General features: G+C 51.8%; 2 protein-coding genes across 8 annotated transcripts in view; one reads left to right on the top strand and one right to left on the bottom strand.

Annotated features, from left to right (window-relative positions):
- The first annotated feature begins 5,307 nt into the window (after nt 1-5,307).
- Nucleotides 5,308-9,864, top strand: PGLYRP1 (peptidoglycan recognition protein 1). Its single transcript, XM_017502532.2, has 3 exons — nt 5,308-5,893; nt 8,610-8,731; nt 9,592-9,864. Exons 1-3 carry the CDS (start codon nt 5,607-5,609, stop codon nt 9,771-9,773), a joined length of 591 nt encoding a protein of 196 aa, XP_017358021.1. The 5' UTR covers nt 5,308-5,606; the 3' UTR covers nt 9,774-9,864.
- Nucleotides 9,865-10,559: 695 nt separating this feature from the next.
- The window catches only part of CCDC61 (coiled-coil domain containing 61), a 29,621-nt gene continuing 14,070 nt past the window's right edge, over nt 10,560-26,110 (bottom strand). For 6 of the 7 annotated variants that reach the window (XM_017502527.2, XM_017502526.1, XM_037729256.1 and 3 more), the window contains 10 exons: nt 25,279-25,440; nt 14,103-14,313; nt 13,934-14,016; nt 13,181-13,350; nt 13,011-13,086; nt 12,573-12,712; nt 12,238-12,316; nt 12,003-12,060; nt 10,814-10,886; nt 10,560-10,705 (listed from right to left, as the gene is read on the bottom strand). In XM_017502527.2, coding sequence (XP_017358016.1) covers nt 10,620-10,705; nt 10,814-10,886; nt 12,003-12,060; nt 12,238-12,316; nt 12,573-12,712; nt 13,011-13,086; nt 13,181-13,350; nt 13,934-14,016; nt 14,103-14,313; nt 25,279-25,440 — 1,138 coding nt within the window. In that variant the 3' untranslated portion in view covers nt 10,560-10,619. Of the gene's footprint in view, nt 10,706-10,813; nt 10,887-12,002; nt 12,061-12,237; nt 12,317-12,572; nt 12,713-13,006; nt 13,087-13,180; nt 13,351-13,933; nt 14,017-14,102; nt 14,314-25,278; nt 25,441-26,110 lie in introns of all 7 variants that reach the window. The other variant, XR_005196036.1, reaches the window with a different exon arrangement.

The following is a 26,110-nucleotide window of genomic DNA, read 5'->3' as shown; positions in this document are numbered from 1 at the left end:
AAAAAAAAAAAAAAAAGAAAGTAGTTGGGCGTGGTGGTGCATGCCTGTAATCCCAGTTACTCAGGAAGCTGAGGCAGGAGAATGGCTTGAATCCAAGAGGCGGAGGTTATAGTGAGCAAAGATTGGGCCACTGTACTCCAGCCCGGGCAACAGAGTGAAATGGTCTCAAAAAATAATTAATTTTTTAAAGACACAGACAAAATAAAACTGTCACAAAGGAAGGATTCACTCCAGCTGGCTCATGTTTATATTCTCAGTGTCTTTAAGGAATCCGTCCCTCAAAAGAAGGAACAGACAAAAGAAAGGGAAAAAAGAAAATACAAATATAAAAAGGAATCTGATGTGTAAATAGTCCCGTCTTCTTACAAAAGGCTCGGTGGGGGTTTTGTCATCTTAAAGCTAAGGTACAAAGTTCCTGAATTGCTCCAGCTTCCTCTATTTACAACTTACACGTGGTGTGTCTGAAGTCCCCAAGGGGACAGAGTAGTCAAAGCGTGTCCAAGGGCAGCAAGAAGGGGAGAGTGGCTGCAGGAGTCAGAAAGAGGCTCTTGGGAGTGAGCAGAGTGAGGCTGGGATGGGGGCAGCCCGCACTGTAGGCAGCCCATGCTGTTGGCCATGGGGAGGAGCTTGGGCCTCATTCTAGGAACCGTGAGATGCCACTGAAAAATGTGACTAACTTTTGAGGGTGACCTTCAGAAAAGACCTGAGCAGAGTTTTGGCCTCACAGAGGCCAGAGTTCACGCAGGGAAGTCACTGAAGGAGGCAGGGCAAAATCCAGGTGAGAGAAGGCAGTGGCTGGACCAGGGTGCAGAGACCGGAAGCAGATAGGTCTAATTCATCACAATGGCATGACTTGGTGGTGGGTTGCATATCCATTCAATCATTCAGTAGCTATTTAGTGAGCACCTACTATATGCTGGGCATTGCTTTCAGTGCTGGGTACAACAGAGGAAGGAACAGGAATTGGTCAAGGATCATGCTCAAATTTATGGCTTTTGTAATGGGAAGATGGTGATACAATTCCCTTAGACAGGAACTTCTGAGAGAGTAATGATGTGAAGAAGGTGGTCATGAGTCATTTTGCACTGGAGGTGCCTGTAGGATGTCCAAGTGGAGGCGTCAGGTGGGCAGGTAGATACACAGATCCAGAACTCAGCTGAGAGCTCTGGACTAGAAACTAATATACAGGAATCCTCTCCATTTTGACTATGGCTAAAGCCATTATGTGGATAAGGTCACTCAGCACAAAATGTATACTGTGAGGGTCCAGAGGGAAAATTACTCTGAAAAAAAAGAGACAGGGATAAAGACCAGCCAGAGAAACAGAAGGAAAAGCAAGGCAATCTTACATCACAAAAGCTAAAGGAAGTAAGTATTTCAGGGAGGAAGTGGTTGACTGTGTCAATTGCTACCCAATTGCCCAAGATCATGCAGCTAATAAGGGACAGAACAGAATTTTAAAATCATATCACTTATATAATAAATAGTACTTGGCCAAACAGCTAGCCATCTGTAAACAAGCTCAGACCCCTACCTCACACCACATGCAAGTATACATTTTAGCCAAGGTAAAGATCTAAAAGTAAAACACAAAATAATCTTTTTTAAATAGAAAAAGTTTTACAATCTTAGTGTGAAAAGTCCCTCTTAAGGCAAGACAGGAAACACAGAAACCATAAAAGAAAAATCTAGATTTTTTTAAGCAGATTAGAAGGTTTGTAGCACATTTGATAAGACACAGGGCTAATATCCCCCATATACAATAACTCAACAAAAAAATGATGAGATGAACGGATGACTTGAAAATGGATATTGGTAGCCATAAACATGTAAAAAGATAATCACCTCTCTAATGTTCAAGGAAATGCAAATAAAGCAATAATGAAATCTTGTTCTTTGGATAGTAAAACACTTAAAGACTGATCATACTGTAGAAAAAATAAATACTAAAATCTTTTTGGTATTGTATTTGCTAATTCCTATTAAAATTTTAAGTGTAACTCTACTTCTTAATCCAGGCACTGGATACACAGGTGGATTCACTTCATGCAAATTCATAAGCTCACTACTCTATTAAGTCAACTCTGTTAAAAAAAAAAAAAAAAAGTGTTTGTACACTTTTTATATTACATTACTCTTTAGTGCTTCTAAAAAAACCTGAAATACACAAAATGTACACACCTAAGAACTAAACAATCCCAATTATGGGATTCTTTTGTTCATTTTGCAAATAACAAAAAAAAGGCAAACAACCTAATATTTTTTAATGGGCAATAAAAAATATTAGGTAATTGACAAAATGAATAGGTAATTGACAAAAAAGCACTTTGGGAGACCAAGGTGGGTGGATCATCTGAGCCCAAGAGTGCAAGACCAGTCTGGCCAACATGGGGAAATCTTGTCTCCACTACAAATACAAAAATTAGCTAGGTGTGGTGGCATGCCCCTGTAGTCCCAGCTACTTGGGAGGCTGAGGCAGGCGAAAGGCTTTGAACCCAGGAGGTGGAGGGTGCAGTGAGCTGAGATTGTGCCACTGCACTCCAGCCTGGGTGACAGAGTGAGACTTCGTCTCAAAAAAAAGAGGTAATAACACCCATTTCTGGGATGAGGCAGCTCCAAAACATTACTGGTGAAAAACATGAATTATTGCTGAGTGCCATGGCTCATGCCTGTAATTCCAGTACTTTAGGAAGCAGGTGGTTCACCTGAGGTCAGGAGTTCGAGACCATCCTGATCAACATGGTGAAACCCCATTTCTACTAAATACAAAAAATTAGCCCAGCGTGATGGCTTATGCCTGTAATCCCAGCTACTTGGGAGGCTGAGGCAGGAGAATTGCTTGAACCTGGGAGGTGGAAGTTACAGTGGGCCAAGGTTGTGCTACTGTACTCCAGTCTGGGCAACAAGAGTGAAAACTCTGTCTCAAAAAGAAAAGAAAAGAAAAATATGAAGTATTACTAGCTTTGGGGGGAAAACAATCTAGTAATAGTAATTAAATATGTATACTCTTTGACCTAATAACTCTGTGATTATAATTCACTTATAAATGCACCAGTGCATAGGGATGTATGTCTGAAACTATTTTGTGTAGTGGGGGAAAAAAACTGGAAAACCTTCAAAAACTAAGAGATCCACAATGCTGAACTGATACTATGGCATATTGTGCAACTATTACAAAGAATAAATTAGAATTAAATGTACAGCACTTGAGAGATGCCCATAAAATATTAGGTGACATTGAGGCAGATGGTTTAGATTTTTTTTTAATGTCCTTATACAAGTTTGTAGGGAGGAGAATACGGTTTAGAACTCTGGAGACAGAAAGCCTGTGGCCAAACCCTGACTTCACCACCTCCTGTATGTGATCATCACCCCCGCCACCAGCCTCCGTTTCATCAACTGTAAAAGGGGTTAATAATAACATGTATCTTGCAAGCTTATTGTGAGTATATGATAATTTCTGAAAAGTGCTACAGATGCCTAGTGCACAATTCAATAACAGCATGAGTACAACGTACATGAGAATGCAGAACACGGAGGATGAAAACACACCACACTGGTCAGCCACGGTAGCTCACCTGTAATCCCAGCACTCTACGGGGCCAAGGCGGGTGGATCACCTGAGGTCAGGAGTTCAAGACCAGCCAGGCCAATATGGTGAAACGCTGTCTCTACAAAAATACAAAAGCCAGCTGGGCGTGGTGGCACACACCTGTAATTCTAGCTACTTGGGAGGCTGAGGCAGGAGAATCATTTGAACATGGGAGGTGGAGCTTGCGGTGAGCCCAGATGGATCCGCTGCATTCCGGCCTGGACAACAGAGGGAGACTCTGTTTCAAAAAAATAAAAAAGAAAGAAAGAAGAAAAAGAAAACACACCATACTGTTCCCCGGTGGCCTCATGTGGGCAGAGCTGGAGGGGTGGGACACAGGTGACCAACATTTTGTATCAATTCAACTTCTTAAAGCATGTGTTACTTTTGTAATTTATTTGATTTCCTTGTCAGAGAGCAAATGAGAGATCCCTTTTGCAATTTTTTAAAGAGCCAGTGAAGAAGGGGAAGAAGAGCGAACCAGGCTGTCTGCCCTGAACTCACCACGAGTGCTGGGAAGGCAAAGGAAGGGGACCTGGGCAGGACGGAGGGCCCAGGAAAGCCTTCTGCTCCAACAGGTGACCCCAACCCACTCTGGCCCTGGGCAAATGACTGTTTCTCTCCAGACCCCAGATTCCCTCCTCTCCCTAACTAAGCTGCCAGAGGTACCCGTGCATAAAGCATGTTTCTTCCTACCAAGAGCAGGCTGGAGTTCCAGACCCAGGGGTAGGGCTGCGGCATTCTGTGCCAGACACCTTCTAAGGGATCTGCTTCTGCAACTCAACTAATCCCTCATCAACCCTCTGAGTTGGGTACTTTATATATCATCCCCACGGGAAGGTTAAATCACGTGCAGGGTGGCCAGACACGGTGGCTCATGCCTGTAGTCCCAGCACCTTGGGAGGCTGTGGCGAGAGTATGGCTCAAACTCAGGAGTTCAAGACCAACCATGGGCAACCTGGGGAGACCCCATCTCTCTCCATATATATATACTTTTATTATTACTAAAATTAGGCCGGCTACAGTGGCTCACGCCTGTAATCCCAGCAGTTTAGGAGGCCGAGACGGGTGCATTACCTAAGGTCAGGAGTTCGAGACCAGCCTGACCAACATGGTGAAACTCCGTCTCTACTAAAAATACAAACATTAGCTGGGCATAGTGGTGCGTGCCTGTAATCCCAGCTACTCCAGAGGCTGGGGCAGGAGAATCCCTTGAACCCCGGAGGCGGAAGTTGGGTTGCAGGGAGCCAAGATCACGATACTGCACTCCAGCCTGGGTGACAAGAGCAAAACTCCCTCTCAAAAAAAAAAAAAAAAAAGTAAAATATTATTTATAAAAAATAAAATTAAAAAAATATTTTTAAATACACATTTTTAAAAATCCCTTGCAGGCTCTCGCACACTGAGTGTCCGGGATTCACTCGCAGGCAGTCTGGCTCTAGACACCGGACTCCAGTGAGTCCGGTGTCTCAGCCCCCGACTTCCCTGCTCCCAACCTGTTTACTCCACTGTGAAATGGGCTTCCAGGTACTCAACTCTTGAGTTTGCTGCAAGGGTAAATGGCATCAGGCTTGGACCTGGGAGAAGGAAGTGTTTTTAAAATAGGCACCTTTGGTACCTCAATCCTTGCCGGGAGATGTGCCAATGCCCCGGGCCTCTGCAGTGTAAGTTCCTGCTGAGTTGTTCAATGTTCCACTGAGAGGAGACAAGCAGGACCGGGATCCCGGCGCCAGGTCTTCCAGAAACGGCAGGGCGAAGCGCCCAGGGACTTGTGCGTCCCTCCCTGCTGAGCGAGCGGTCCTGTCATTGCCATGGGCACGACCCAGACCCCAACCCCAGTGCATCCTGCCCTGGCCCTGCCAGAGAAGGAAGCCAAGTCTCGGGTCTGCTGGACCAGCGGGGACTTACCGGCAGGGTGTGAAGCAAGACTCTCCGGGCCACTCCCAGAATCACCCAGCAGATAAACGCGGCCCCACCACTGCGCGCTCCTAGCGGTCCCCGCGCCCCTGCCGCTATGTCCCGTCGCCCCGCGCTGCTCGCCTGGGCTCTCCTCAGCCTCCTTCGACTCGGAGAGGCTCAGAAGACAGAAACCCCGGCCTGCTGTAGCCCCATAGTGCCACGGAGGGAGTGGGGGGCCCTGGCGTCAAAGTGCAACACGCCCCTGAGCCAGCCCGTGCGCTACGTGGTGGTGTCGCACACGGCGGGCAGCAGCTGCAACACCCCAGCCTCCTGCCAGCAGCAGGCCCAGAATGTGCAGCACTACCACATGAAGACACTGAATTGGTGCGACGTGGGCTACAAGTGAGTGCAGCGGGGAGGCACGGGCCGGGCTGGGGACCCCAGAGGCAAAGGTGTGCAAGCCCCCGCCAGCGGGATCGGTGCTAGGGTCACCCGGCTGACACCCCGGGCAGCTTACTGAACCTCGCAGTTCTCGTTTCTCCTTGGGTCACCATGCGGGTCGGGGCAGACATGGAGCAGAAGCGCACAGCATAAAGATGCCATGGGGAGGTGGGGAAGGGCTGAAATCCAAGCCCCGCTCCCCGGAGGACGGGGCAGGCTTTGCCTAACACACACCAACGTATCCGCAACACCTTTTGAAGGCGCCCCTTCCTGATGCCTGGTGCCTTTGTTGGGAGACAGAAAACCAGGCTGACTCAGTGCAGAGCCAGGTTCCAGGGTCAGCTCAGCTTACTCTGGCTGAGGACTGAGGCAGGTCCCTCCCCAGCTGGGGCAGGTCCTCCCAGCTTCAGCTTCCTCCTCGGCAAAGTCCAAGGGATTGCGCCCCACCTGCTCCTTAAATACAGGCAAAGCACCTAGGACACTGCCTGGCACACAGGGGCCCGCAAAGCCATGGGCTATTGCCTTTAGAGACCTACTATGCGCCAGGCAGTGCGCCAGATGTGCAACGGAGAACGGTGCCACTCTAGCTTCCCAGGGTTTAAAGATCAGCAGGGAGAAACAAGCCAAGGCCACAGGTAAGTTCAGAGGGTGACAGAAGTGATGGATGAAAGGAACAAGGTGCGGGAGGGTGACCTCAGGCTGGGGCCAGACCCACACGAGATCCTTGGAAGGGTGGGGCAAGGGAAGGCCTCCCGGAGAGCGGCTGCCTTGGCTCTGAGATGTGGGAGCCGACGGACGGGTGCAGGATGCAAAGCCAACGGGGCTGTGTGGGCAGGTCCCGTGGGAAGGACAAGGTGGCTGAACACAGCCGGAGGAGCAGAATGAACTGAGGAAAGGGCGGGACCAGGCAGGGCCTTGTGGACCACAGTGAAAACTAGCTTTTACTGTGAGATGGGAGCCAGGGGAGGCTTCCGTGCAGAGCGGGGTCGGGGGCTGGTCTAAGTATGAGGCTCCCTCTGGCGGCCGTGGGGGGAACAGACTCTAAAGGGTGCCTGCTGAAGCGCGTCCTAGCCAGGCTTACCAGCTACCGCCTCCTTACAATGGGCTGCAATCCAGCCTGAGGGTTTCCAAGGAGAGGGAAGGTTTGAACCCTGCAGGCTCTGACCCAGGTAAGCATCAGAATCCCCTGCAGAGATTACTGGAGGAAGACATGGGTCCCCAGATCCCCAGGTCCCCGATAGACCCCACCCGGGGTCACATGTTCTCAGGACCTCCTGAGGCTGTCATGAAAAAAAGTAAAAAACAAAACAAAAAAACAGACCCCACCCAAAGAAGTCTAGAGGTTTCCAAAGGTATTCCCAGCTCTTGCAAGAGTTTATCAAAGATTCCAAATTCAAGGTTTTGTTTCCAAGACTCAAGTGCTGGATTCTAAGCATTCCCATGAGGTCATGAAGAGCCAAGCCTGGCTCTGCAGCCTCGGGTCTACACCACCACACAGAGAAGCAGCCTGAAGTCTGGCGCTCAGCTTTTAGGATTCAGAATCTGGTTCTAATATTCTGAATCCCCTTTCCAGGTCATGTCACGTTCTCCCTCTGAGCCTCAGTTTCTTCACCTGTAAATGGGGCTTTTGACTGTGCCCACTTGTCGATGGTGGCTGAGGTTTAAATGCATTCATGCAATAAATGACCAGGGAGAACCAGCCACCCCCCTCCCCTCCACTGCCATGCCAGGCACCAGGAATAAGGCACGGCCATAACCAGCCAGTCCCAGCAGCCAGCATCACCAAGGCCAGATTCTGGGAGCTGGCTTCCTAAGCGGTAGATTCAGGACTCAAGATTCGGAAGTTCCGGCATTCTGTGCATCATTAAGGAAGCTGTGAGCACTAGGGCTGAGCTAGCACATACTGCAGCTCCCAGACACTGATGTTCTAGTTCATTCCCATGTGCCAAGTCAGATGCATTCAATCAGATGTGCTGAATGAATCAGCCTTAAGGATTTTGCCAGGCTTGGAAACCTCCAAGAGGCAGGTGCTGGGGCTCCAGGGTCGGTATCTGGTTGTGACACCAACTTTGTCTCTGATCCTGTCACCCCAGTGGACCCCGAGGGCAGGAAGCAGGCTGGGGTGAGGGCAGAGTTCTGAGACGAAGGGGGCTCTGAGGAGCTTGTACAAATCCTGTCGCTGAGTCTCAGCTCTCTCAGCTTAAGATAAGGATGGTAACAGTCCCTGCCTCAGAGGGCAGTCCTGCAAGGATTCAGCAAAACGAGGCTTCCAGAAATCCTCTAGGGAGGCAGGAGGGAGCAAGGCACAAGATCACATGGGTGGGGACCTCGGAAGCCTGGGTGAAAACCCCAGCTGTGCCCCTGATGGGCTGTGACGTGGGGCAGGTGATTCTATCGCTCTGATTCTGTCTCTATAAAATGGGGGTGGTGGTGACTTACAGGGTTGCAGTGAGGATGGAAAAAAGGCTGCATGCAGAGCTGTGCTTGGCGCATGCCAGGGGCCCAATAAATGATCACAGTCATTGTTAACAGTCGTGGAAAACTAAGGGACGAAAAGGATGCTGGGGAAGTTGTGTGTCCCGGGGCAGTAGCAGAGGCAAGGTGAGTGGAGGAAAGGGCAGGCGTCCCTCTCGGGAAGCCCTCCCTCATTCATCAAGCTTCCCACCTCCCCGTGCAGCTTCCTGATTGGAGAAGACGGGCTTGTGTATGAGGGCCGTGGCTGGGGCTTCAAGGGAGACCACTCGAGTCACCTCTGGAACGCCATGTCCATTGGCATCACCTTCATGGGCAACTACATGGGTGAGTAACTGTCCCGCCAGTTAGGATGGGGGCTCACATGCGGCCTGAGGAGGGCGGGGACATGGCAGCCAGTGGCTGACAGGCTCCACCACCTACAAGCTCCATGACCTCAGGCAAGTGACTCAATTTTCTGAGCCTCGTTTCCACCATTGGAAAATGGGAGTCATTTCCAACCACAGGGTGGGGGTGAGAATTAGCCGATTTTTTATCTTCCGCCAGACGGGCGCGGTGGCTCACACCTGTAATCCCAGCACTTTGGGAGCCCAAGGTGGGCGGATCAAGAGGTCAGGAGATTGAGACCATCCTGGCCAATATGGTGAAACCCCATCTCTACTAAAATTACCAAAATTAGCCAGGCGTGGTGGCAGGTTCCTGTAGTCCCAGCTACTGAGGAGGCTGAGGCAGAAGAGTTGCTTGAACCTGGGAGGCGGAGGTTGCAGTGAGCCAAGATCACAGCATGGCACTCCAGCCCGGTGACAGACCAAGACTCCATATTTAAAAAAAAATCCTGCGCCAGGCCACAGTCCCTAAGCAGCACTTGATTGATGTTAGCTATTGTAGTGGGTGGGAGCCAGAGGTCTGGTGACAGGGGAATGAGAATATGCAATCGTCACTATGACTGCCAAGGCTTGCTAAGGGCTTCTTCTGTGCCAGGTGCCATTTTGTGGATTTTACGTAAAAATAATTCCTCTTACCTCCCACAGCCCTGTGGGTAGGTGCCATTATTCTCTCCTTTCGCGGATGAGGAAACTGAGGCACAGAGAGTGAAGTCCAGCTCAGAGGACACAATCAAACCCACTACCCTACACTACCACTGCCCTTTGGGAAGCCCTGCCTCACTCCTGCCTCTGCCTCCCCAGATCGGGTGCCCCCAGCCCGGGCCCTCCGGGCAGCCCAGAGTCTACTGGCCTGCGGTGTGGCTCAGGGAGCCCTGAGCTCCAAATATGAGGTCAAAGGGCACCGGGATGTGCAGCCTACGCTCTCTCCAGGCGACCAACTCTACAGCATCATCCAGAACTGGCCACACTACCGCGCCTCCTGAGGCCGTGCTGGGCGGCACCCCATTCCTCTCCTCCCACGGCCAAAACCCCACTGCCGCCTCCTTCAATAAAGGTGCAGCTGCAGCTCAAAATGTATTCCTGGGCAGGTCCCGCCACACCTCCCCTCCTTCTCTCCCTCCCACAAGACCCAAGCCCTCCCACCCCCTCCCTCCCAGCACTCTCGTCGCTGGTGCTCCGAACCCAGAGGCCCCGGCCCTGAACCAAGACCCCGGAGATCCCAGCTCGAGAGCAACATCACAGCTCAGAACCCAGAGGTCTCAGGTCAGAGCCCAGGAATCAGCACCACGGCAGCCTGGATGTCACAGAAGCAGCTGGGGGTCCTCCTGGGCAATGAGCCACGCTGCAAGACACCCCCTTCCCACCACACAGCCAAAGACATCCTGCACAGAACCTCTGCTTGGACTCCTTTGGGGACAGGCTACTCACTCCTCCCCCCAGGTCTGCCCTTGCACAGTTTAGAGAGTATGCCGGCTTTTCCTGGGCCTAAGGCCGGATCTGCCTCTGAGGCACAGACACACAGGTCCCAGTTATACACCGCAATTTCTCTTCCTCTACATTTCTCCCCACTCCACCCTCACCCTTTAGTCATAAGCTGAGGGGTCCCACAGGCAAATATGTTTATTTACAAAATGCACATATCCTCCCTCCCAGCATGTACTGCCTGGGGAGAGGTTGGGGTCAGGGCCTCACAAGCCTGAGACCCCAGGGGCACGTGGAGGGGCGGGGCCAGGGCAGGGCCTGGGCGGGGCTGGAGGCCACCCTGGCTGCACCCCCCATGCCATACTCAGTGGTGGGTGGGGGATGAGGGGCAGTACCCCCTCTCCATGTCATGACCGCATGTCCAGTCGGTTCATGTACTCCTGCAAGGCCTTCAGACGTGCATCTATTTCGGCCTGGTGGTCCAAGCTGTACTCTGTGAGAGCAGGTGTGGGTGTGGGGGGGCTCCCCAATATACCACTGCCCCCCTACCATACCAACAAGAGCTGGGACTGGGAGAGGGGATGTGGAGTCCCAGGCTCACCTTTGATGGGGACCCAGCCCCCGGAATTGGCTGGACGTTTCTCATGGTGGCTGCGTTCCACAGGGGTAGACTTCTGGTGATGGGGAAGGTAGGAAAGGGGGTCAGCCACCGTCCCTCTATTCCTGTCCCCCCAAATCCCACTGGAAATCCTGAGCCTAAGGACCTTGGGGAAAAATAAAGCCTGACACCTACTGGGCATTCATTATATGCAAAATAATCCCCTGGCTTGCTCACATAGCCCCGGGAGGTGATGCCATTACCATCCCTAGTGAACGGATAAAAACTAAGGTACAGAGAGGCGAAAGAACTGCCCTGAATGTGGGGTGCGGTGGCTCATGCCTGTAATCCCAGTACTTTGGGAGGCTGAGGCAGGCGGATCACCTGAGGTCGGGAGTTCGATACCAGCCTGACCAACATGGAGAAACCATATCTCTACTAAAAATACAAAATTAATAGGGTGTAGTAGTGTGCGCCTGTAATCCCAGCTACTTGGGAAGGGTGAGGCAGGAAAATTGCTGGAACTCGGGAGGCGGAGGTTTCGGTGAGCTGAGATCGCACCATCGCACCACTCCAGCCTGGGCAACAAGAGCGTAACTCTGCCTCAAAAAAAAAAAAAAAAAAAAAAAAAAAAAAAAAAAAAAAAAAAAAAAAAAAAACTGCCCAGAATCAAACAACTGGTAGGAGGAGGAGCCAGGTTTTAAGACCTGACAATCAGAAGTCAAAGCCCTAAAGAGCATCACGTGCCCCTCATTATTCCTCCTCCAATCCAAAGCTCTCTAAACACGCTGTTCCCAGGCCAGGTGTGGTGGCTCAGCCTGTAACTTCAGCGCTGCGGGAGGCTGAGGATGGCTTGAGGCCAGGAGTTCCAGGCCAGCCTGGGCAACATAAAGAGACAACACTTACTCCCCTTACGCAGTCTCAACCCCACCTCCCCCCCAAAAAAGTCTAGTGCCAGCTACTCCAGAGGCCAAGGTGGGAGGATCCCTTGAGCCCAGGAGTTGAAGGCTGCTATGAATGGCGACTGCCCCACTGCACCCCAGCCTGGAGGACAGAGCGAGACCCTCGCTTAAACAAAAAAGCCCTGTTGCCAAAAGCATTCAGAGTCGCCTCTGCATTTGGTCCCCAGGAAGGAATCACGGCAAATGGGGACAGCTGTGTTCCAGTGGTTTATGTTCCCCCTTCTACTCACCGTATTGGACCCACTCCAGGTCGTTGGGCTGGGAGGCTTGCCACGGCGGCGGAGACCCCTGCGAGAAAGGAGTAATCAAGGACCAGTGTTGGGGAGGCTCTGGAACTTCCCACGTCCCCCACCTTTGTGGTTTCAAGGCTCCCAGCCTCCATCACCCAATTTCTCTGCAAAAGACTGTTTCTAGTCTCCCCAGAAACCCTTTTGAGGTGGTCCTTTCCCCAAGTCCAAGTTTTACCGTCTGGAAAGCGACTCAGAGAAATCCTCCAAATCGCTGCAGGAGCTGACTGACGAGCAGCGGCTGCGGAAACTGTCCACTAGAGGGAGACGGGGGCGTGATTCTCGTGCCCTCGCCCGCCCCGCCCAGTGCCTCCCAGCCCCTCCCAGCCCGCCGGCCCCGCCCAGTGCCTCCCAGCCCCTCCCAGCCCGCCGGCCCCGCCCAGTGCCTCCCAGCCCCTCCCAGCCCGTCGGCCCCGCCCAGTGCCTCCCGGCCCCGCCCCTCCGGCCGGCCCTGCCCAGTCCAGCCCAGCCCGTCGACCCCGAGCCCCAGGCCCTGAGCTCCAGGCCGGTTACCTGAGGAGCTGCGGTTTCGCGAGCGGTTAGGGGCGTCCCCTCGTCCAGTCACGGCAGCAGGGGGCCGGGTCTGGCGAGGCCAGGAGACGGACGTCCCGTCCCCGCTTCCTCCACTGCCTAATCGGTTCCGCTGCTGCTGCCTGGGAAGCAGGAAAGGAGACGCCGGCCTGTGCACCCAGCTCCTGCGGGCAAGGGGGTCGCTGCGCCCCTAAAGGTCACAGCACGTCGACGACTGCCCGAGGTACGGGCCCAGGAGAGGAAAGCGTACGGAAACACAGACGAAGAGGTGGGGCAGACGGAAGGCGGAGCGGGCGGGGTAGCCAGCGTGAAGCGAGCAGGTGGCAGGGGATGCGGACGGATGGTGGCGCAGAGAGCTGAGCGCCCGGGAGCGGGCACGGGGCAGGGGCGGAAGCAGAAGAGGGAGGAAAGGGGACTGACTTCATCTTGATCTCTCTCTGCTTCCTTTCCTTGGCTTTCACAAAGGCCGTGGGGTCGAAGCGGAGCGCGCGACCACCTAGGACAGCGTGGGAAAGGAGGCGGGTGGGTCCCAGGACGGGTCAAGGCAGCGCTAGTGCGTCCCCTCCCCACCGCAGCGCAGGGGCACAGACCTGTGGGCGAGGGCGAGGGGCGCGCGGGTCGGCCCCGACCCCGGCTCCCGCGGACGCTCTCCCGGGACGAGGAGCGCGCGGCGCCGCGGCCTCGAGACGTGGAGCGCTCCCGGGACGACAGGGCCCGGTCCTCCCGCACCGGGGGCGGCTGCACCGGCGGAGTCCGCCTCCTGAGACCACAGGGGTAGCTGTCAGCTTCCTGCCAGCCTCGACAAATCTAATCGCGAGTCTCCTCCCCGACCGCACCCTCTCCGAACCCTCAGGCCCATCCCCATCGGCTCCTAGGCGTGTATTCCTGGGCCCGATACCCTCCCCCAGGCCCCATCCAAACCCCTAAAACACCCGTCTGTCATTTCCCTACATCTTTCCAACAAACCCCCTTCGCCAGACCCTTCTTCCTGGAGTCTTCCACAACTCCCGAAAACCTTCCCAATTTTCCACCACCCAGTCCATAAATGCCAGCAGACCTCACCCTGATCCCACCTGCTGCGCCGCACGCTTTTGCTCCAGGAGACCCTCGGGCTGGCCCCTTTCCCAGTCCCTCGTCCTGAGTGCCAACCCCAAGCCTGCGCGCGGGGTACCCCTTCTAACCACTGCACCCGAAATATGTCTGGGCTCCGGGAGGTCCACTAAGCCCCGCCTCCCCTTAAGCCCCGCCCCATTCACCCTACCTGGCCCCACCCTGCCTCTCAAGCTCCACCCCCTCTCAGGCCCTGCCCATCCACCCAGTCGCCCCCAGGCCTGGCCTCTCACCCCCTCTTGTACAAGGCCAGTTCAGTGGTCAGCGTCTTCAGCCGGGCGCGCAGGCTCCGCTCGGATGCCTTCGCCTCCTCAAGCTGCAGGGAGCGGAGAGAGGTGCAGAGGTCCAGACTGAGGCTCAGGTCCACGCCTCGCCGGCCACCCCCGGGTCACCGCTGCTCACCTCCTTGGCCAGGCGGCGGCAGTCCTGGCCTCGGCGGCCAGCCACCCTGTGCCCAAGGCCGCGCTCCTGCCGCAGCTCCAGCTCCAGCCCACGCACCAACCCACGCAGTCCCTCGGCCTCCTGGCGGGCCACGCGCCCAGCCAGCGCTTCCTCGCGCGATCGGCTCAGCTGCTCCTCCAGCTCCCGCTTCTCGGAAGCCAGGCGCGACACCCTGGGGAAGACAGGGAGAGAGCGCTGGGGAGAGAGGCATGGCCCCATTACAACTACTCCATAGGGGTGGGACGCCCCATCATTTCACCTCCCCACGAAGAGGGAACGCGGTTCCATCACTCTCAACTGCCCCCATGGGGAGGGCAGGGTCCTATTATCTCCCCTCCGACGTGTAAGGAGGGATATGGTCACATCGCCTCCATCTATCCCACGAAGAGGACATGACCCCACCACGCACAGACAGGCAGACAGACAGACACACACACACACACACACCCCTGATGCAGGTGAAGGAGTGGGAACACAGCCACGTGAGTTCCAATTCTAAACGATTTCATCAACCTGTCCACACCCTGAAAGCCTCCTCCTCCCACCTCGCCAGGCCACTCTCGCTGTCTCCCAGTCACGAAATCCTCTACAGTACAAATTTGAACGGGTTACCACCATGCTCAAAACCCTTCCTGGAGAAAATATATGCACAAGGCTATTCATTGCAGTACAATCTGTAATAACGGGAGTGGAAATAACCAAAATGGACATCAAAAGAGAACCAGCTGAAATTCTAACACATCTACTCAATTGAGTACCACAAAACTATAAAACGATCTCTATAACCCGTCACCAAGTGACTGCCACAACACAGCCCAGGGCAGACAGTATCTCCAGTATCTCCCTTTATGTAAAAGAAACTGGAACTATAAATTATATGTTTGTATTTTCAAAATTATATAATAGAATAAACCAACATCTGTGGTGGGGGAAAGGATTATTTATGGGGAAGGGGGAAATGAACAGAAATTGGACCTCTCTGGATGGACAAAGTGGCTTATGCCTATAATCTCAGCACTGTAGAGGCCGAGGCAGGTGGATCACTTGAAGCCAGGAGTTCAAGACCAACCTGGCCAATACAGCAAAACCCTGTCTCTACAAAAATAAGCCTGGCATGATGGCACACGCCTCTAATCCCAGCTACTCAGGAGGCTGAGGCACGAGAATCACTTCAACTCGGAGGGTAGAGGGTCCAGTGAGCCGAGATTGTGCCACTACACTCCAGCCTGGGTGACAGGGTGAGACTCTGTCTCTAAAAAAAGTAAATAAAGTGCAAAAGAGATAAAACTAAACTATATTGTTTAGGGATGCATGATTCAGCTGACAAAACCATAAACAAATAAAGTGAGATTAGGTGCATTTGGGAGCATGGTTGGGGTAGGAGGGCCTCTCCTAGAAAAAGGCATACAGAGGCTGTGGGGAAGTGACCACTTTCAACTTTTCTTTTTTTTGGGGGGGTGGGGAATGGGCGGAGACAGAGTCTCGCTCTGTTGCCCAGGCTGGAGGGCAGTGGCACAATCTCAGCTCACTGCAACCTCTGCCTCCTGGGTTCAAGTGATTCTCCTGCCTCAGCCTTATGAGTAGCTGGGGCTATAGGCATGGGCCACCCTGCCCAGCTAAATTTTTGTATTTTTTGTAGAGAAATGGTTGCACCACGTTGGCCAGGCTGGTCTCAAACTCCTGACCGCAGGTGATCCACCCACCTCAGCCTCCCAAAGTGTTAAGATTACAGGTGTTAGCCACCACGCCTGGCCTCAAGTTCTTCACCTGTGTAGTTGTTACGTGGAGTCCCAGGCTTAACTAGTGTTGGGCAGTGTGCCTGGTACACAGTTCGAACTCCATAAATGTTGGCTCTATGATAATTTGTGAAACTGTACATTTATATTGTATGCCCGTTGGCGTGTATTATATTTCACAATAAGAAAGTTAAGTAATGCAAGTAGTGGAACTCTTGGGCAGCAGGGAGGGATCCCATCCCAGAGATTCAGGTGTACATGGTGTCTCCGGAGGAGTCAGGGCCTGCCCCAGAACTCCTCACTGCTCACATTTTTTAAAAGAAACATAGGGCCGGCACGTGGCTCACACCTATAATTCCAGCACTTTGAGAGGCCAAGACGGGTGGATTACTTGAGGTCAGGATTTCGAGACCAGGTTCAGACAATGATACAAAAATCGTGTGACTGCACTCCAGCCTGGGCAATAGAGCAAGACTACATCTAAAAAAAAAATAAATAAATAAATACAAAAATTAGCTGGGCATGATGGCACATGCCTGTAATCCCAGCTACTTGGGAGGCTGAGGCAGGAGAATTGCTTGAACCCAGGAGGCAGAGGTTGCGGTGAGCCGACACCAGGCCACTGCACTCCAGCCTGGGTGACAGAGTGAGACTCTGCCTCAAAAAAAGAAAAAGAAATGGTGTGTCTACAGGACAGCCAGGGCACTGGGAGTTTCCGAAGCTCCCAGGCAATTTGAGTGCAAATCCACAGTGAACCACTGCATTGGTAGAAAGGCTGAAGCCCGCTCTCAACGGCTGAATTCATCAGTCTCAACACCACCACCAAAGGGGGTATCTTGCCAAAACCTACCCCACATCTGATTAAACAATATACAGGCTTAGCCACCACTTCACTGGAAGTACAGGAGACAGAGGAGGATGTTAAATGACACCATGAAAATAAAATCAGCAAAATCTATTTCTCATTTTTCCATCTGAATATGCTTGCTAGGGAAAAAAATCAGCCAAATCTAGACTGCAAAACTCTACTGGACAAATAACCTGATTTCTTCTACAAATAAAGAGCATGAAAAGTAGAGAGGGGGATATAAATTAAAAGAGATTTAAGAAATACCTCAGCCAAGCTCAGTGGCTCATGCCTGTAATCCCAGCACTTTGGAAGGCTGAGGCAGGTAGGTGGCTTGCATTCAGGAGTTCAAGACTAGCCTGGCCAACATGGGCAAACCCTGTCTCTAAAAAAACTAAACTTAGCCAGGCATGATGGCAAGTGCCTGTAGTCCAGCTACTCAGGAGGCTGAGGTGGGAAAATCATCTGAGTCCAGGAGATCGAGAATATAGCGAGCCAAGATTGTACCACCATACTCCAGCCTGGGCAAGAGAGCAAGACGAAAGAAAAGGGAAGGGAAGGGAAGGGGGAAGGAAGGAAGGAAGGACCTCAACAAACTGCAGCGTGTAGCCGTCTTTAGATACAAGATGAATTTAAACAAGCCGTTTGCAGAAAAGACACTTGAGAGGTCATCAGACAAGTGTGAATGCATGCACAATGGGTTTCAGATGATATTATGGAATTTTTGTGGGTTTTCTGTGTTTTTTTGTTCGTTTGTTTGTTTTGAGAGTCTTGCTCTGTTGCCCAGGCTGGAATGCAGTGGTGATCTCGGCTCACTGCAACCTCCGCCTCCCAGGTTCAAGTGATTCTCCTGCCTCAGCCCCGCTAGTAGCTGGGGCTACAAGCGCGCACCACCATGCCCGGCTAATTTTTTTGTATTTTTGTAGAGACGGGGCTTCACCATGTTGGCCAGGCTGGTCTTGATCTCTTGACCTCATGATCCGCCTGCCTCAGTCTCCCAAAGTGCTGGGATTACAAGCGTAAGCCACCGTGTCCAGCCGGAATTTTTGTTAATTTTGTTGGAGGTGACAGCACACTTATATGCTTCTATGTTAAAGATACACAGTGAAGCTTTTACAGAGGAGCTCCGAAGACTGGGATTTGCTTCAGGGCAGGGGGCGGCAGCACATCAAACAAGATGGGCGAGTGGGTAACTACTGAAGCCGGGGACAAATACATGCAATTTATACTACTGTTTACTTTTGTGGTGCTTGGAATTTTTCCTAATAAATCTTTCTTAAAATCTGTGGTTCCCCACACTCTCCACCAAGGAGCTTTCCCTTCGGCCCCTGCCCATCTGACTTCTCTCCTTTCCTCCTACCTCCCTCTCCCACAAGGCTCCAGCCAGATGCAATTCTCACCTCCGAGAACATTCTCTCCTTCTGGCAGGAACGATTCCACTCATCCAGGAAGTCTAGCTGCCCTGATGTTCTCCGCTCTCCCAGCCCTCTGTACCTTTCCTTCCTAGCACCCACCCAGGCAGAGCTGGCGTGCAGAGGAGAGTATGTTTCCCATCTGGATCCCACCTTTCTGGGTACAGAGCCTCCCTCTGTCTGGTTCATAGGACCCCAGGCTGCATGGCCAGGCACGCTTGTTAACAAGCTGGGTGGCCCTGGGCAGTTTCACTTCGCATCTCTGAGCCTCAGGCCACTTTTCTCACCTATTCCACTGTAAGCATCTATTTACAGTGCTTAGACCATCTCTGCATAATAAACATTAGTGTCAGGCAGTGTGCTTGGCACACAGTGCGAGCTCCATAAATGTTGGCTGAATGAATGAATAAGTCTCGGAACCTTCCCAAACTTCCTAATTCCTGCCTGGGAAGAGGAAGGTAAGAAGCCATTGAGCAGCCATGGGATCCCAAGGCTCTTGTGGTTGGTTCCTAAGGCTGGAGGGCGCCACCTTGTGGCTATCTTGGGAAACACACATCCATAAACACAAACCTAGAAACACACACACACTCTCTCTGATCGCACACACCCATAAACACAAACCTAGAAACACACACACACACATCACAAGGCTCCTGTGGTTGGTTCCTAAGGGTGGAGGGCGCCACCTTGTGGCCACTTTGGGAAACACACACCCATAAATAGAAACCTAGAAACACACACACACTCTCTCTGATCGCACACACCCATAAACACAAACCTAAAGATACATACACACACACTCTCTCGCTGATCGCACACACCCATACACAAACAAACACACACACACACACACACACACACACACACACACTGATCCCAAGGCTCCTGCGGTTCGTTCCTAAGGGTGCAGGGCGCCACCTTGTGGCCATCTTGGGAAACACACACCCATATACACAAACCTAGACACACACACACACACACACACACACACACACACACACCCCACAAGGCTCCTGTGGTTGGTTCCTAAGGGTGGAGGGCGCCACCTTGTGGCCATCTTGAAAACAGCCATAAACACGAACCTAGAAAAACACAGTCTCTCTGATCGCATACACCCATAAATACAAACCTAGAAACACACACAGACACACACTCTCTCTCTGATCGCACACACCCGTAAACATAAACCTGGAAACACACACACACACACAGTCTGTCTGATCACACACACAAACACAAACCTAGAAACACACGCACACACACTCTGATCACACACACCCATAAACACACACAGTCTCTCTGATCGCACACACACATAAACACAAACCTAGAAACACACAAACACACTCTCTCTGATTGCACACACCCATAAACACAAACATAGAAACACACACAGACACACACACACACACACACACACACACTGATCGCAAGGCTCCTGTGGTTGATTCCTAAGTGTGGAGTGTGCCGCCTTGTGGCCATCTTGGGAAACACACCCATAAACACAAACCTAGAAACACACACACTCTGATTGCACAGACCCATAAACACAAACCTAGAAACACACACACATACACTGATCCCAAGGCTCCTGTGGTTAGTTCCTAAGGGTGGAGGGCGCCACCTTGTGCCCATCTTGGGAAACACCCATAAACACAAACCTAGACACACACACACACACACAAACACACACACACACACACAATCACAAGGCTCCTGTGGTTGGTTCCTAAGGGTGGAGGCCGCCACCTTGTGGCCATCTTGGGAAACACACACCCATAAACACAAACCTAGAAACACATACACACACTCTCTCTGATTGCACACACCCATAAACACAAACCTAGAAACACACACACAAACACATACACACACACTCTGATGGCAAGGCTCCTGTGGTTGGTTCCTATGGGTGGAGGGCGCCACCTAGTGCCCATCTTGGGAAACACACAGCCATAAAAAACACAAACCTAGAAACACACACACACAAACTCACTGATCACAACACCCAAAAACACAAACCTAGAAACACACACACGGCACACTGTGATCATAAGGCTCCTGTGGTTGGTTCCTAAGGGTGGAGGGTGCCACCTTGTGGCCATCTTGGGAAACACACACCCATAAACACAAACCTAGACACATACACATCACAAGGATCCTGTGGTTGGTTCCTAAGGGTGGAGGGCGCCACCGTGTGGACATCTTTGGAAACACACCCATAAACACAACCTAGAAACACACACTCTGATCACACACACCCGTAAACACAAACCTAGAAACACACACACACACACTCTGATCACAACACCCAAAAACACAAACCTAGAAACACATACACACACACACACACACACACTCTCTGATCACAAGGCTCCTGTGGTTGGTTCCTAAGGGTGGAGGGCGCTACCTTGTGGCCATCTTGGGGAACACACATCCATAAACACAAACCTAGAAACACACACACTGTCTCCCTCTGATCGCACACACACATAAACACAAACCTAGAAACACACACACACACACAATCACAAGGCTACTGTGGTTGGTTCCTAAGGGTGGAGGGCACTACCTTGTGGCCATCTTAGGGAACACACATCCATAAACACAAACCTAGAAACACACACACACACTGTCTCCCTCTGATCGCACACACACATAAACACAAACCTAGAAACATACACACACACATACACACACACACTGATCGCAAGGCTCCTATGGTTGGTTCCTAAGGGTGGAGGGCGCCACCTTGTGGCCATCTTGGGAAACACATACCCATAAACACAAACCTAGAAACACACACACAGTCTCTCTGATCACACACACACATAAACAAACCTAGAAACACACACACTCTCTCTGATCGCACACACCCATAAACACAAACATACCCACACACACACACACACACACACACACACACACACACACACTGATCGCAGGCTCCTGCGGTTGGTTCCTAAGGGTGGAGGGCGCCACCTTGTGGCAATTTTGGGAAACACACACCCATAAACTCAAACCTAGAAACATGAACACACACCGTCTCCCTCTGATCACACACACACATAAACACAAACCTAGAAACACACACACTCTCCCTCTCTGATCACACACACCCATAAACACAAACCTAGAAACACACACCCTCTCTGATCTCACACACCCATAAACACAAACCTAGAAACACACACACACACTCTGATCGCAACACCCAAAAACACAAACCTAGAAACACACACACACACACACACACACATACACACAGACACTCTCTCTGATCGCAAGGCTCCTGTGGTTGGTTCCTCAGGGTGGAGGGTGCTACCTTGTGGCAATCTTGGGCAACACACACCCATAAACACAACCTAGAAACACACACACACTGTCTCCCTCTGATAGCACACACACATAAACACAAACCTAGAAACACACACACACACAATCACAAGGTTCCTGTGGTTGGTTCCTAAGGGTGGAGGGCACAGCCTTCTGGCCATCTTGGGAAACACACACCCATAAACACAAACCTAGAAACACACACACTAACATCTCTTTGATTGCAAAGACCGATAAACACAAACCTAGAAACACACACACACACACACACAATGATGGCAAGGCTCTTGTGGTTGGTTCCTAATGGTGGATGGCGCCACCTTGTGGCCATCTTGGGAAACGCACACCCATAAAAAACCTAGAAACACACACACACACAGACCCAGAACACACTGATTGCAAGGCTCCTGTGGTTGGTTCCTAAGAGTGGAGGGCGCCACCTTGTGGACATCTTGGGAATCACACACCCATAAACACAAACTTAGACACACACACACACACATCACAAGGATCCTGTGGTTGGTTCCTAAGGGTGGAGGGCGCCACCTTTTGGCCATCTTGAGAAAAGCACACCCATAAACACAAACCTAAACACACACACACACACACACACACACACACTGATCCCAAGGCTCCTGTGGTTGGTTCCTAAGGGTGGAGGGTGCCACCTTGTGGCCATCTTGGGAAACACACATCCATAAACACAAACCTAGAAACACACACACACACACACACACAGTCTCTCTCATCACACAAACCCATAAATACAAACCTAGAAACACACACAGTCTCTCTGATCACACACACTCATAAACACAAACCTAGAAACACACACACACACTCTCTCTCTCTGATAGCACACACCCATAAACACAAACCTAAAAATACACACACACACACACTCATAGCAAGGCTCCTGTTGGTTCCTAAGGGTGGAAGCTACCACCTCGTGGCCATCTTGGGAAACACACACCCATAAACACAAACTTAGAGACATACACATACACACACATACACACCACAAGGCTCGTGTGGTTGGTTCCTAAGGGTGGAAGCCGCCACCTTGTGGCCATCTTGGGAAACACACACCTATAAACACAGACCTAGAAACACACACACACACAGACTCTCTCTCTGATTGCATACACCCATAAAACACAAACCTAGAAACACACACACACAGACTCTCTCTATTGCACACACCCATAAATACAAACCTAGAAACACACAGACACACATTTTCTCTCTCTCTGATCGTACACACTCATAAACACAAACCTAGAAACACATACACTCTCTGATTGCACACACCCATAAACACAAACCTAGAAACAGACACACACACTCTCTGATCGCACACACCCATAAACACAAACCTAGAAACACACACACACACACTGATCGCAAGGCTCTGTGGTTGGTTCCTAAGGGTGGAGGGTGCCACCTGATGGCCATCTTGGGAAACACACACCCATAAACACAAACCTAGAAACACACACACTCTCCTCTCTGATTGCACACCCATAAACACAAACGTAGAAACACAGAAACACACACACACACAGATCACAAGGCTCCTGTGGTTGGTTTCTAAGGGTGGTGGATGCCACCTTGTGGCCATCTTGGGAAACACACACCCATAAACACAAAACCCAGACACATACACACACACACACACACACACACACAATCACAAGCCTCCTATGGCTGGTTCCTATGGGTGGAGGGCGCCACCTTGTGGCCACCTTGGGAAACACACACCCATAAATACAAACCTAGACACACACACACACACACACACACACACACACAATCACAGGGCTCCTGTGGTTAGTTCCTAAGGGTGGAGGACGCCACCTTGTGGCCACCTTGGGAAATACCCATAAATACAAACCTAGACACACACACACACACACACACACACAATCACAAGGCTCCTGTGGTTGGTTCCTAAGGGTGGAGGACGCCACCTTGTGGCCACCTTGGGAAACACACACCCATAAATACCTAGAAACACGCACATTCTCTCTCTGATCTCACACACCCATAAACGCAAACCTAGAAACACACACACACACACACACACACACACACACACAAAATCGCAAGGCTCCTGTTGTTGGTTCCTAAGGGTGGAGGGCTCCACCTTGTGGCCATCTTGGGAAACACACACCCATAAACACAAACCTAGAAACACACACACACACACACACACACTCTTCCCCCCGATCCCCGACTGGGCCCCCACCAGAGCAGATCCTGAGGATAAACTGAGGATGAAGCCTATGCTACTGTGCATTCTGGCCTCCCCACTGCTGCCCTCCTCGGCTCAGCAGTACACAGGCGAGCTCCAAGGGGGTTCCCCAGCCCCATGAGCTCCCATAAGGACTGGTCCTCCCATCAGCATTTATCACTCTGTCCTGGGCTTGCAGCCACCAGCAGTGCAAACAGCTGGGGAATCAACAGAGGTGCAATGGTGCTGCCTGGATCTAAGTTCCAGCTTGGCCATGTCACCCACTGTGTGACCTGAGGCACGTTCCCTAACTTCTCTGGGCCTCTGTAAAACGGAGATAGCAGCAGTGCCTCCCTTGTAGGGTGGCTGTGAGGGTAAAATGAATCCAGTCACAAAGCACAGAGCAGCCCTGGCATAGAGTTAAATGTTCAGTGACTGTACTATTGAACCAGTATTATTATTGCTAATTATTAGTTACTGGTATTATTATTACTAAAAATATTATTAGTCCTCCCCAATAAGCCAGACCTCTTCCCAGTAGAGATCAAGCCCCAGATTCATCTCCCCAACAGAACCAAGCATGTGGCAGGCATGAATATATACATCAAAAGCCATTGCTTCATACACTTCATTCATTCTCTTGTTCTCACCACATTCCCACCGAACACAAGGACTCTGCCCATGCTGTTCCCTCTGCCTACAACGCTCTTCCCCAGACCCTCTGCCTGACCCACCCCACACCCCAGTGGGGTACTGTGACAGCCTCCCACAGCACAGGCTCCCTTTCTGCCTCACCCACCTCCGTCTGCAATGATATACTCAGGTGGTTATGTAATTAACATCCATCTCCCCCAGGGCCGGGTACTACATGAGTGGCAGGGAGGGGCTAGCACAAAAAAGGCACCCCGTGAAGGTGGATTCACCTGCATACAGCTCGACCTCCCCCATACCTCTGCACATGCGGCTCCCTTTGCCAAGAACACCCCTCCCTCCCTTACCAGGCAGGGTCAGGTCCCCCACCCACTCTGAGCCTTTCACTGTCTGCAAACACATCTGCCTCCCTCACTGGACTGAGAGTCCCAGGAGGGCAGTACCAGGATAGTCTTGGTCACTACTATGTCCCCAGCACCACCTGGCACAAAGCAGGTGCAGAAGAGAGGCTCAGAGGCCAGGCGTGGAAGCTCACTCCTGGAATCCCAGCACTTTGGGAGGCCAAGGTGGGCAGATCACTTGAGGTCAGGAGCTTGAGACCAGCCTGACCAACATGGTGAAACCCCATCTCTACCAAAATACAAAATTAGCCGGGCTTGGTGGTGAGCACCTGTAGTCCCAGCTATGTGGGAGGCTCAGGCAGGAGAATCGCTTGAACCTGGGAGGAGGAAGCTGCAGTGAGCGGAGATTGTATCACTGCACTCCAGCCTGAGCAACAGAGTGAGATTCTGCCTCGAAAGAAAAGAATAAATACATGCTAGGTGAGGGAGACAGGGCTGAGCATGGGCCCCGAGGTGCATGATGAGAGGGCACACACCCGCCCCAGCTGCCCGCCTCAGCTGCCCGCCCATCCAAGACTCACTGCTCCCGAAGGTGCCAGATCTCAGTCTCCCGGGTGTCCCGAGCATCCTGGCCGCCCAGCCCTTGCAGGCGGCCCAGTTCCTCCTTCAGTGAGCGGATGATGCCCTGCAGAACCACGGGGTCTGGCTTGCCCTGGTATGGGAGGGGCAGCGGGTAGTGAATCCTGAGGAGGTAGGATTAGAACCGTGACATCTCAGAGGCCAAGAATGCACCCGAGGGTAAATACCAGACTCTGAGAGTCACAGCATACAAAAACACACAACTCCAGAAACGGTACTATCCTAGAGGCTTAAGTTCTGAGCACTGCCTCAAGACCCCTCCCTGTCCCCAGACCCCTTGTTCCAGTCACCACCTCTGAAAGCCTCTTATATAGCAATTTGGGGACCACTGGGATTGTCAGGCCTGGTGTAGCCTGGGGTAACTTCCCTGTCGCATACTGGTGATGAGGGGAATGCTGGTATCATGTTACCTGCAAGCAAATACAATCCTAATTCAGATGCCACAGTGGGGGATCCTGGTTGGCCTGGCCTGGGTCACCCCGGCTTGGCTGGGGAAAGGGAGGGCATCTTGATTAACTGCCCCATGAGATACTATTCACAGGGGATTGGTAACTTCCCAGTACGAAATCCAGTGGCCACTAACACATGGGGCAGACACAGTCACCCAGCTACACAAGGGCCATTCCCAACGCCCTTGCTGCCTCCCCCTATAAAGGCTGGAAAGCCAGCTATTCATTTTCCCAACATCCTTGCACGTGACCACTTCTGGCCAAATATTACTGGAAATCTGTTGGGAGTCTTCTGGGAATGCTCCTTTTTTTTTTTTTTGAGATG

This window comes from Cebus imitator, unplaced genomic scaffold (assembly GCF_001604975.1).
Source record: "Cebus imitator isolate Cc_AM_T3 unplaced genomic scaffold, Cebus_imitator-1.0 Scaffold296, whole genome shotgun sequence".
Classification (NCBI taxonomy): Eukaryota; Metazoa; Chordata; class Mammalia; order Primates; family Cebidae; genus Cebus; species Cebus imitator.
This window is presented reverse-complemented; position numbering and strand designations above follow the sequence as displayed.